This window comes from Pempheris klunzingeri, chromosome 2, assembly GCF_042242105.1.
Source record: "Pempheris klunzingeri isolate RE-2024b chromosome 2, fPemKlu1.hap1, whole genome shotgun sequence".
In the NCBI taxonomy this organism is placed as follows: Eukaryota; Metazoa; Chordata; class Actinopteri; order Acropomatiformes; family Pempheridae; genus Pempheris; species Pempheris klunzingeri.
Genome location: NC_092013.1, coordinates 18,190,872 through 18,204,333, shown reverse-complemented (window position 1 = coordinate 18,204,333; position 13,462 = coordinate 18,190,872). Strand labels below are relative to the sequence as shown.

Below are 13,462 nucleotides of genomic sequence, written 5' to 3'. Positions count from 1 at the left end.
TTTTTTTTTTTCCCATCACAGTTGGGGATCATACATTAGTACATCAGCTCCTTTCAGGATTATTAGCTGATGTAAATCACAACCGCTGCACCTCCAGCCTGAAGTAAAACAGTTTTACACGGCAGTCTTTGAATGCACATCATCAATATTATGTTTATGGAGAGAGACACCGAGGGAGGAAGTTGGTCCTCTGAAGTGGTTTATGCATTAACAAGTAAACAACAAGCTAAGAGTGGAGCGACTGGGGTCCTGTAAGTCAGCCACAGAATCAAACACTTTCTTGTTTCCAAACTTTGATGTCATTTCACTTCCCCCCAATTAGTCTGGAGCTACAACAGTACAAAACATGGCAACCCATCTGGTTGCATAGCCCTGTTTGTGTTTGATCTGAGTGTGCTTGTGTGAGTGTATACGAGGGAGGAGGGGGGGATGCATTATGTTTTTTTGGAATTAGTAGAAAAATCCTCATTCCAGGGACAAGAGAGAATCAGATCTCCTGCATTGTGCTTCAGATCCCCAGAGAGGATTTTACATCCTGTGTGTGTGAGATGGCTGATCATGTCTACTTTGTACAGGCCTCCTGACAGCCTGTATATTAAACAAATTAACAAGGGTTCATACTTTACACAAAGAACAACCATCGAATCGAATACAGCGTCTTTCAGCGCTGAGAAACTTGACTGCGCTGTAATTATTAATCCTCTTAACGAGCAGAATGTTAAGTGGAGCCCAGAGGAGCTGGCCGCAGCTTTATCTATGACAAACGTCTGAGCATCCTAATTGCACTGTGAGATCTGACAGGATAAATTTATACCAGAAACGTGACTCATCTGACATGCTGGCAGGAGTGAGAGTGAAAGCGAGCCGGAGAGTCTGCTTTAAGAAATGATTACAGATCCAGCAATATGATGCATTTAATGTACAATATGTCTAACACACGCTAAAGATCATTGGGTCAAAACTGGCCATAGTTGGCCATAGGGTCAATGTATAGGTTAACTTTACCCGTTAACCATGGGGAGAAAATGGGTTGTTTTGATCCAGTGTTAGCATTATTTAAAAAAAAAACTTAAGTTGTGGAACAAATATTCAGAAATTTTACTAATGTAATGCAGTAAAAGTGAGGAAATAGTATGTTACAAGTCAAAATACAAAATGTACATGAGTATTAGTATAAAAATATACTTAAAGTACCAAAAGTAAAAGTCCTCATGCAGAGTAGCCCAGGTTGGAATAATACTGTATGTGCTTATTATATTACTGGTTTGTAATCACTGGTAAATGAATGTGTAAGCGACATCCTGTTAATGTTGCAGTTGGTAAAATTTGAAGTAATTTAACTATTTTATATACTGCCATGTAGCTTAATCTATGATGATACATCCTAATCTATTTGTCGATTATACTTGGTCATAATAATCTAAAGGAGCAAAATAACTAAAGCAGGCATATACATGAAGCAGAGTCTCGGTTTTCACGTCTCAAATGTAGTGGAGCAGAAGTATAAAGTAGCATAAAATGGAAGCACCCAAGTTCCTCAAAATTGTACAGTACTGAGTAAATGTCTATCCAGTGTCTGCACATTGTGTTATTCTCATCTTGTCGGTGGTTATTAATGATACGTGTTTGCACTTTTGAACGCCGACAGTGTGAAGGTAAATATTGAGCTTGCTTTGTCTAACGGTGGGTCAAAATGGTCATATTTTCTGTTCATTCTAAAATACCAGCAACAGTAAAATAAAAGATAAGACCAACGCTGGGTCACAACAGCCCTTTGGTACTGGGTAAACTGGCTGACCCAGTATTGCCTCAGAGCTGCAGTATAATGACACAAAACTGGACCAGTGATTTTTAGTGTGTGCTCGTCTAGTTACTGAAAATCAGGCAACACTGTGCAGCACATTAAGAAATTGTAAAACAAGAGCATAATCTCCTTGTTGGTGTAGATAACAAGGTGTGATAATAGGATTAGCAGGAAATTACCTCCTAAGATCTTGAGTGTGAGTGCATGTTCAGTGACAGCAGAAGGCATGATTAAACTGATGGATGCGAGAGCAAACATGCGCACAACAAGACTCATTAAAATATAACAAACATTATAAGTTCACTGCATGAAAACAGCCCCCTGTAAATCACATCCAGCCGTCTGAGGTGATTAGCGGAGGGTGTTAGAGCCATTTAAGAAGGGCAGGCAGTTTGGGATGGATTTCATTACGGGAGCGTCTCTCTTGTGCTGTCCGCACATTGGCTGTGTGTCAACCAGCAAGGTGAAAGCGAGCAGGGTGCAGTCATCTCTGAGATGTTTACTAGGGAGCTGAATGAGGGCACGTAATGATTTAACCTCATTCAGAGAGGAAAAGTGGTGCTGCCAAAATTTTTGGATCTGCTAACGACATGCGGAAACTAACAATTAAGATCAGAAGACTGCAGGAAACCCTTGCAAATCCAACATTTTTGGAAAGATTTCCAGTGGTATTGCCACCTCCAACACTTATAAGGCAGCAGGGGAAAAGCAGGTGGGGTCCTGCTTTGCCCTGCAGCCTTATCAGGATGCAGCAAACACCTTCTGCAGGATCTCTGTAAGTGGGAGGCAGCTCTCCTGTACTCTGACCCTCCCCTGCAATCTTCTGAGCCGCAGACTGTCGCTCAGACAAAGACACGAATGCAAGCGGGAAATAAACAGCATCATCTTTTATTTCTTGATTAATTTGTCTTCTTGGCAGGTACAACAGAAAATAATAAAACCATTAGGGAGCAAAATCATGTTTCAGACATTCAAAACAGGAAAAATCTTCATTAGATGCTGGAGCTGGTGCCCAGGAAATTTAACACTTATATTAATGCGCGGCTACCAGCTGAGGTTTCTCCTCTGAATAATAAAACATGAATGCACGCTCACATTTGATGAACAATGTTGATGTTTGGTTTCCCACTTTGAGAAACCATGAAAAAATGATAAGGCAAAAGTAAACTTCTCGTCCTAGAGTAACCCTCAGTGTCTGGTAGCCGTGGACTGATGTGCAGCCGACTGAGCAACAAACATGATTTCGAGGCAGACCATGTTTCAGGGCGGATAACTGGGCTCTAATATTCAGAGTCATGCATCACCAAGCTGCTTTTCTAATATGAGTGAAGCAGTTGGCAGCACCAGATGTACAGTGGAATACGAGAGAAGCCGTCCATAATGTGCAGCTGCTGACTGACAATCTAGATAAACTTGTATTGGCTTTGCAGGATATTTCTCATCCATCCTTTTGTCATACAACAGCTGAAACTGTAATTACATTTTAAGAGTGTGGAGCTCCCAAACACCAATGTTGTGGCTTGCAGCCCAAATGAAGGGTTGAAGAAGATAAGTAATATCTATTTTAATGCCAGGCTCCTGCCCCAAAACCTTTCGCTTAATGCTGATTTAATTCCAAGAAAATGTCGTATGAAGCAGAACAAGAGATAACATGTTGATTAGTGAAAATAGAGATAGCAAAATGCCTTCATTGAAGGGCAGAATGCTTAAACAGATTTTCTGAGAGCTACTTGTGATTAAAAATGAACATTTGCACAGTATCTGGTGTTGAAAAATACATTGCTTTGCCTCTGTTTACCTATTACCAAACAAACAAATAAAGGCTTCGGCGAGGAAATTCACTGATAAGAATAAAACTTCAGAAGAATAACAATTTCCAAAATGATATTTACATTTTATTTATGCTTTGATAACTAAATAGACCAGCCTATTACCTGGAAGATGGAGACAGGATTATCAGGCAATATCCAGTATGTTTTATATGAAAGAAAAAAACAACCAAAAAAACAGTCGGATCAACACGATATTAATTATATGACAATATATCAAGAAGAATAGTACGTTGTCTTTTACATCACCTCTACATACTGGCAATATTGTGCTTTGATAAAGACTTTTGCAACTAGAACACAGATACAGAAATTTTTTTTTACCAGCCCCACAAAACTCCAAGGATTTCACCAATCAGAATTCACCTCAGCTCATCCCGGAGTCGAGATAAGAGAAAATGAAGTTGAATGAAAACTCCTCCACTCATCGGGCACGCCGGAAAACGATCAAATGAACGGATGAGAAATTAAATTAGGTGCAGCTCATTCATTTGCACAATCAACAAACACGCGCTGGACCTGCTTGGGCACTGATGTTTGGCACCCATCAATACAAGTGAGTGCGCACGCAAACACACACACACACACACACACACAGATACTCACGTCCACAGAAATATATGGGATGTATTTTCCTTTTCCTGTATATCATTGAGGCAAACTTGGTAATTATAATATTTATATATATATAGATATATATATATGTGTGTGTATTTATGAAAAAACTAAATTATAAATGAAATGAGGAACATGCACTGGACAAATACAAGCATGCATTTACATGATGAGACCTGAAATCATCACCAGTACATTTCAAACGGTAGATGATGCACCTCTACCACTACCACTGCCGCCACGACGCCCCGACCTTCTTCCCAGCACACCCGACTACACTCATTGCGAACATTGATACATTCTCTTACGAACGACACAGAGTCCAGCTGTTGTTTCATGGAGCGCTGCAACAGTTACAGATGTTGCTACATGTACAGTGGAGTAAGCAAGTATGAATATTTGTCCCACTAGCAGGCCGGCGTTGTGTGAAACCATCGTGTGTTGCTGTGTTATATAAAGGCATGGGGGCTCTTTTTCTGATCTGCTGTCTATGGTGAGATAACTGTACATTTTCCCTTGTTTTTTTTTTAATACACTTTTTTTAGTCTTTTGAAACAGAGGTCCGTGTTGGCAAGGTTTCTCCATGAGCATCCTTTGCGGCAGTATTATTCCAGAGGGAAACACAGAGACAGAAAGAAGAGTTTAGAGTGCTGCGTGAAATATTCTCAGAAAAATTAAGAGATATTTTTATTTTTGGGATATCCTCTCCACTTTGCCTCTGGTGAAAGTTCTTTCGCCGTATTTGTCGTATTTGATTTGTCTGCTTTGCTCCGTTTCTATGTAAAAAGTGCCTCTGTTAGACTTTGTATCAGTTCCTCACACTCCCCGTGTTGGATAGTTCTTGTTGTATGGTTGGCTTTGGTTGCATAACACGCACTTTGATTCTTCACCCCGGTCTGCTCAACAAGTGAAGTCTTCAAAGTTGCCCTGGCCTGGGTGATGAGGTAGCATGTTGCCAGGATATGTTGATGGTGTACGCAGGTTCTCGCAAGGAGCCTGAGAGAGAAATGAGGTGAGAGAGAGAGAGAGAGAGAGAGAGACAGACTGTAAAAAGGCTGTTAAGATAAAGTAGAGAGGAGTATACAGACAGAGGAGAGAAATGATCACCAGGAGAGGAAACACTGAGATAGATTGAAGGCAAATGCGCAGAGGGGGAATCATCACACCCAAAATAAAAGAGAAAATAAAATGCATTCGAGGAATCCTTGAAGTCACAAACATGACATGAGCAACAAGCTGGGCCAGAAGGCGAAAGGAAATAGATTCCTAAGAATCACTCAAAAAAGCACCTCACGAGATGAGAATAATGAAGGTGGAAGGAGACAGTAGACTACCAAATAAGTCAGTAGAGGAGGAGGATCTTTGCCTTTTTCTCTGCCCGGGCTCAGGCTTACAATTAAAGTGAGCTGACTTCATTTACACTTGGAAATAAGTGAGCTGTCACACCTTCCAGAGCTCTAATTCCAGCCTGTCCCTGCTGGTCCTGTCCCCCAGCTTTGATTAAATTCAAGCCACTTTCTGCTCTCCAGCTTCTCTCTCTCTCTCTCTCTCTCTCAATTTTCTCTTCTTCTCATCCCAATCTTTTTTTTTCGCTCCCTTTCGCATATCTCAAGTCTTCCCCTTCCTGGCCTCCTCCGTCTCTATCTCTTCCCTCTCTTATGCTTACTCTTCCCAACCACCACCGTCTCGTCCTCCTTCTCCCCGGCTGCAGTCGAGACAGTGAAGACAAGGAAGAGAGTGTGCCCCTGTCAAAGCAATGTAGCCTGACACAGTGAAAGTACTTAGCAGCAGCCTACTGACATGGCGTTTCACATCATCCAGGCTCAGCACAGCTCCCCGGTCATTGTTGTTGCGGCCTTTGTGTTTCTTCTTCGCGCATCGGCACAGCTTGTACTTGATCACCTGAAAATAGGCGAGGACACACACTGCTGACCTTGTGCGATCCAAACACAATATTCAGATTCTTCTTTTTTTCTTGTCGAGAGCAACAGAAAACTATGAAAGATCGGGCAACCTCAAAAGCAAATTCCAATTAGACTGATTTTATGCATCTAAAAATATGTCCATTGATCCTACACATGAACAGGTGTTGCTTTTTGCTCTATGTCTCTCTCTCTCTCTCTCTCTCTCTCTCACGCACGCACACAAACAAGCACACATGCACACACACATCTAAAATCAAGGACTAACAGACACATGAAACGTCTTTCTGCATTGCTGGCAGTAGCGAAGGCACAGAGGAAGCATGCAACACAGAGTTATTCTAATGAGAACAGACAGAGACATCCTGACTAATCTAAAATATAATACATCCAAAATGTTAATGTATTCAGCGTCGCTGTGGCTGAGATATGTGTGTGCGTGTGTGTCGCACAGAGATGGGCTGCGGGGTTGTGAGGGACAGAGCGTTCGTCACACTCACTAGAACACGTCCTTGTGCGGATGGTAACATTGTGTGAGAAACTCCATTTTGTGAGCAAGTAGCGTTAATTCCATAATATTGGAGCAGTTTGAATATCCATAAACAAGACATTGCACTGGATGTTGTGTCTAAGCGAGAGGCTCCCACTGAGAGGAGAACTATTTTACCTCATATAGATAGTCAAACAGTTCGAGAATAGTAAGGATGCTGGCTCCGATGAAGAGACCCATCTGACCCCCAATATCACCTGGAAAGATAAATGAGAAACCACAAATTCTAAGTTAATACAAGACACAGGCCGAAGGCATCGCTGTACTGTGAGGTCAGCTTTGAAACCTCTCTTTTGTATTTATTAAGGTCTGAAGGTGAGAAATGTAACAAAAAAAAGCAGATGTTTGCAAAAATGTAGTTGAAAAGCCACAATAGATTAAAGGGGCAATTTGTTTTTTGTCTTCTGGGACCTGAAGACTTTTGAAAATGCAAGCACTTGCATTACTGTCACTTTGGATACAAAGCATCTGTCATGTTACATCTTGCATATTTTCTACTCCCATGAAAACACTTGACAGCCATTTCCTTACCCAGAAGGCCTGCCAATTCGTAGGCTTTCTTTTGCTCAATGGTTTCATAGTTCAGCGCTTCAAAGTAGATATCCAGAACCAGAATGTTATCACTGTAAACAGAGAGGAAAAGCATACAGTCTTATGGCCACATATTCAGATGTCTTCTGTCTTTATATCTTGCACAGCTTTCTATCAGAGTGTCCTCAGGCGGTGAGTGACTGGTGAGCCTGCCACTTCCTGCAGATAACAGAGCAGACGCGTCAAGTTGAGCAAATAACCTGCCGCCACCGACTAATTTCCCTTAGGTGGGTCTGGTCATTGAGGAAAACAAGGGAAATGATTACAGCTTTCATGATTATATGATTTCATACTGTGGTAATGTCTAAAACTCGTGACTTAAGCAGAGAGAAAAAGGCTGAAGGCAAGGCAGACTATTACTTTGATTCCTGAATATCCTCTCTGTGGGCCGAATCAGACTTCACATCCCATTAGAGTTGAGATCAAAACCGTAATTTGACTTTGCGCTGTCTTTTTGTGTACTCGGCGCACTATTTTATTACTTCATTTTAAGTCACGACAACGATGATCTCACAGTATTAAAAGAGACTCTGGTAAAGCCGAGGGCTCAGTTTAAACGACTTAATTCAAATTGGTAACGTAGATGGAGATGCACTGATACAAAATGAACACACAGCATCTGCTCGTTTCATGTTAAGTGTGGGGGATATACTTGCAGCTCCTGCAGTTTGACTGCGCTAACTGTATTAAAAGCACATCAAACATTCCTAGTAAACACCATGAAAAGCAATCATCATGCACTGAACTCCTCGCGTGGTTCAGTATTTTTTGTTCATAATCTTTTTTATCACACGCACAGCCACAGACCTGTCAGATGAGCTCGAGTAGCCCTTTACGGACATGTTGACATATCATAAGAGGAAAAGCACATGTGGAACAACCAGCTTTAGTGATGGCTCTGCTCCAGCGAGTGTCCCAGGAAACCTTTCCATTGAGCCAGCATGTACAATACCAGGACCCTGGACCTGGCTCACCTAAATGGCATTCAGTCCTCATAAATGCTAATTACACCTGTGTATCATAAATGTGCCCGTTTGTGTTAAAGTAACACTGGATGTAATTTAACACTATTAATTATATAACAGTGGATAATTAGTTGTTTTGATCATGTTTGCAATCGTAGACTTCTACTTCTGGAAGCTGATGCTTCAACCATTTATTCATACATCATTTTTATCCATTTCAACTGTCTATCCTCTTGATGAAGTAAACAATTTAGCTAACTTTTAGCTATTTTCATTTTCATTTTCAATTGTTTATCCAATACATTGTTATTTTACATTTCTCACAGTGTTTCTATGTTGTAATGTTTTTGGTTTTATCTGATATTTTCTGTAAAGGACTGTAACCTTTTCTAATTATTATTACTACTTTTAACATTAACTAACTATTTCAACTCTTTATGCATACATTTCAGGCATTTGAAGTGGTTATCCATTTCTTTTAGCTATACATTTCTACTGTGTGTCCATTACTTTGAGCCAACTGTTATACTTCTCTCTGTATACCTCTCTCTGTTTGCTAACTAGTTTTCATGCATACAAAATTGCAGCACATAGTGTTCAGGTGTTACAAGCTAACTCAATGCGTGGATATATTTTTTAAATGAGCTGAGCTTCTCTACAGTCTTTCCACGTACCCCCTGGCAGCTGCAGAAGTAGTTACCCTCTAGGTACTAGTACCCTGGTAGGGAATCACTGATCTAGGTGTTTTTCATCTTGTTATTACTGACATTCCTGAGTCTTTTCTCCTGATTTGTGGGCCCACCTGTTGTGAGGTGTCAGCCTGCAGCTTGAAGTATGCGTCCTCGCTGTTTGTTGTTCTCATTGCTTTGTGCATAACCAATATGTCTGATCAGAACTGCTGTCAAAGAGCAGATGAAGCTGTATGCCTTTGTGCCTCTTTCTCTCTGGCTGTGTTTATGGTTCCCGGTAGACAGGCAGACGGACAGACAGACAGTCCACTGTGACAGACTTCAGCTTCACGCCAGTAAACCCTGTTCAGCCCAGATACTCCCTGCTAATGTTCATCAGACTGACACTGCATGGAAATATGGCCAGTCAAAAAATGAGCTGGATGGACTCATCATCTATCCACAGGGAATTAGAAAAATATTCTGAAGGGAGAAGTGAAAGGTTTTTGCACCACCATGACTACATATGGTGTAATTATCTTGTCCTCAAGAGCTCCGATGGGAATGACAGATAAAAGATTCAACAATTCTTCCACCCTCTCGTTTCCTTAAACTACTTCTGATTTTTTCCTCAAAGAAACACTTAATATTTGGCTGATTAATCACGTTAAGCTCTGACTGGAAGCTCCTTACTTTATTACCCCACCTCAATAAAAAAAAAGAACAGGTGAACTGGTTACAGCAGTTACTGTGCAACCATTAAGCAAGTTATTTTAAAGGAAATCAACCTAAAAACACTTAAATTCTGTTATATAGAAAATGTGTGGGGAATCTAACTAACTGGTGACTGACAAAGATGTGGTTTGACGCCCTTAAAACAACAGTAAACACCAGGTTCCTCAGGCTACATTTGAGATTTGTCAGCACTGTCTGGCAGCAAGTGTGCAGCATTAACCCATAATATGACGGAGCCTTAACAAGTTACATATTAAGAACAACCTGTTTTTAAAAAAATAATTATTCCCCAACAATGAAAAGCCAGAGAAAAGTACATTTTCTTAAATCTCTTGTGATTTGTTTAAATCACATTATGGCAAATGCATGGAAAACAACACGTAAAATGATCAAATTGATACAAAATAGACTGAACACAGTGTCCCAGTATCATGCATTTAATCTAATAAATTCATTCATCTAGTAAAGCCATAACATGATAGTACAATATTATCACAATATGATTCCACTGAAATTTGATTAACAATAATTAACATAATTAAAGTCCCGCATTACCCCTCTGCACTAGAAAAGGCAACACTTCACCATCCACTCAGAAATGTGTTCTGTTTATTGATACTTGGGTGTTTGAGCTTCATGGTGCAGACTAATGTGTGTGTGCAGAATTTGACACTAACAGGCCGTTTTCATCACCTCAAATCTGAGTTTAAGACGTGGACCTGCGGCTATGACTTTGTAACATCACGACCAGTTTGGAAGCCAGTCGAAGTCTAATATGCAACTTACACAACAGCGATGTGGAAACTTGAAACCTCAAGGAGACAAACACTGAGAAAGGACTTTTCAGTGACAAAAAATATTTGCATAATCATAGATTCTGGATTTTTCAATAGTGCTTTTAGGAATATTTAACAAGGCGCAAATTATTATTCATATATATATAAGCAGAGTATTTTTATACTGTGTCATGTGTGGCAGCTTAGCAGCCAGTAATACAAGACTGGTTACGCTGAGTAGCACCAAGCTGATAATATGTAAAACTGGGAAAAAAAGTGAAGCAGTGCTGCAAAATTCAAGCTCTTCATTGGATAAATAAGACATAAAAATGTGACTTACGCTATGTACTGCTCTGTCTTGTTGAATTTCTTGGCAAGGTACTTGGCTGACGCTTTGCTGGGTATCTTGACAAAGGACATCTCTTTACCGTACCGTGTCAAGTTGCATGGCGTCTCACACACACAATAGTCATTGTCTCTCTCGACAAGAAAGTCTGGAAAATAAAGCACACAGACAGGGAGAGAGAAGGAAGATGGAGAGATTGAAAGAGAGAAGACTCGGGGATGGATAGATGTATCGTCACCCGAGGATGACAAACGAAATGCCAAGCAGAGTGAAAGGCGTCAAAGAAAAGTTGCGGAAAGACGCCGTGAGGAGACACCCCAGAGACCCTTCAAAGAAATACAAAAGATATAAGACACACATTGACAGAGCCAGAGAGACAGCAACAGCCGCAGGCTGACACGTGAGTCGATGTCATGAAAGAGCGAGCGATTGCAAGTTAATAAGAAAACAAGCAACAGACATGAAAGGCCTGAAAGGTATCAGTTGATGGAGAGACAGGGGAGTGTGAAAAGTAGAGCCTCAGTCTGAGGTTTACTATTTGAGAACGGCTATCATCAGGCTGAAGGCTGAAGACTATTATCCGTTATCAGCTTGGATCAGGGGCTCTGAACAGTGGGACATACACATTGGGCAGTGTAGACACACACACATGCACACACACGCAGCATGCTGGGTTATCTCCTTACCCAAGGCAGGATCTGCACACTCCTTGTACTGCTCCGGGGTGCAGTATGGGGCATCTCCTAAGGACAGGCAGAAGATACACAATGTTCTCAGCCTGAACAAAAACAACCAGCGAGGACGGAAGAAGATTTCAGAGAAGCACAAAAGATCACCAGATCTGCACTTATAATTAATTTTGTCTTAGACTGTCATTACGGTCCTTATCGCGACTGGATATTTGTTACAAATTAGATTCCATCTCGTGATTGGTTTAATTAACTTTTGTACTTTCGCTGCCTCTCATTACCACTTTCAGTTCAGTCACCCTTGTATCCATCCCTCTCTCCCTCTCTCCCTCTCCCCCTCTCTTAGGACAACACAGGAAAAACACACGTCCTAGATGTAGAGAGGATTATTCCCCAGATGCAATGAATCACTGCATTTTAGTTCATACTTGTGAAATCACTCTAATGGCAGGGAGATAGGGGAGATGAATAGGAGCAGAGCCCAATTCACTGGGCAGAGTATTTTAGCGGGAGGGTTCTCTATAGACTCACATTAATCAACTGCACAATCACTATAAGATAGCAGCTAATCCTGATTATCACACAGAGACAGATTGTCAGGCTATTAATATGCAAACACAGAGCTGAAAGTGACCCCGACTGAAGTGAGAGACATTAACAATCATTGGACAGGTGAGCGCGGGTTAACGGAGGCCAAATCCAAATGTTTCCTCTGTGCCAAACTCTGTTTCAATTTGATGCCACACAGTGATTAAATGTAGGAGGTAGACAGAAAACACCAGCAGTAATCACAGCACAAACACAAAGTGAAAATAGTGGAGTTTTCCAATTCACTGGAGTGTGAAAGTGTCTGATTTTCTGCAGTCTCTGGCAAAAAGTTCCTTAAGGACTGTTATTGTCGCCATGATTTTAAATGAAAGCACTTCAAACCGCAACGACAGGCACCATAACATCTACATCATCATTAGTTCATGCAGATACGCAGTGTTTCCAACACTGAGATGCCCTTGTGGTTCCTACCAGGCATGTGAACCATCCTGCAGTTGCAGTTCTCCACCAGGTACCGTGTCTCACAGTCAATCCGGCAGGCTGTGATGCTGTAAGTGCTGAAGAAGTCTGAGTCCATCGGCGTGGCCTTGCAGTCCCCCCACGGTGGAGGCAGATACGTCAGCTGAGAGAGAGAGAAGCAAGAACGCAGAGCCACTTTAGCTACAGAGCAAAATATCTGTTGAACGTCCTCTCCGGCGCCCGCTTTAATGGAGCCATTTGACCTTTTGCTTTCCATCAATATGATGATAAACTTATTACTCTGCCTATATCAGCGGCCAATGTACATTTATTGAATTTGGCACAGAAAAGGAATCTCGTTCTTACTCCATGGCGAGTACATGCGCATAGCAGCGCTTATTGTGGGAGCTTCTCTCCTACGCTTGTACTATTCTCCATCTGTGGTTTCATTGTTCTGCCCACTCTCCATGCAGGAACTGAATAGTATCAGCTGTATAGAGGAGCTGTGATGTGAAGAAGTTACACTCTTGCTTTGCCGGAGGACAGTGCATTTCTTCTGTTTTGATTCAGAAATGTACATCTTCTCTCACTTTTGTGCAACCTGTACAATGAAATATTCGTTTGATGTAGACAGTCCAGCACAGAGAGGCTCAGAAAAAGCTTTTTCCGTCAGAGTGGACACGCACTCCAGGGTATATTACACACAGTTTGCTAAACAACTGTAACATAAATAAAGGTAACATTTTTATATACTGAAAAACAACAACCCACTTACAACACCGGGCCAACATAAACTCTAGCAGTTAAGTTCTTTGTCTTTAAATTTTTATTATAATATTAAATTTCAGAAAACAGTAAAAAATGCCCAACATATCTTCCTAAGGCCCAAGTCGACATAATCAGATTACTTGTTTTGTAAAAGCAATTGTCCAAAACCCAAAGACATAAAACTATAAAAGAAGGC

The 13,462-nt window shown here is 41.1% G+C and overlaps 1 protein-coding gene across 1 annotated transcript in view; it reads right to left on the bottom strand.

Moving 5' to 3' along the window:
- Positions 1-2,676: 2,676 nt before the first annotated feature.
- The window catches only part of asic1b (acid-sensing (proton-gated) ion channel 1b), a 150,930-nt gene continuing 140,144 nt past the window's right edge, over positions 2,677-13,462 (bottom strand). The window contains exons 5-11 of the mRNA XM_070845225.1: positions 12,511-12,661; positions 11,488-11,544; positions 10,796-10,949; positions 7,252-7,343; positions 6,838-6,917; positions 6,049-6,150; positions 2,677-5,244 (exon numbers count right to left, since the gene is read on the bottom strand). Of these exons, the coding sequence (XP_070701326.1) occupies positions 5,149-5,244; positions 6,049-6,150; positions 6,838-6,917; positions 7,252-7,343; positions 10,796-10,949; positions 11,488-11,544; positions 12,511-12,661 (732 nt within the window). The 3' untranslated portion in view covers positions 2,677-5,148. The remainder of the gene's footprint in view (positions 5,245-6,048; positions 6,151-6,837; positions 6,918-7,251; positions 7,344-10,795; positions 10,950-11,487; positions 11,545-12,510; positions 12,662-13,462) is intronic.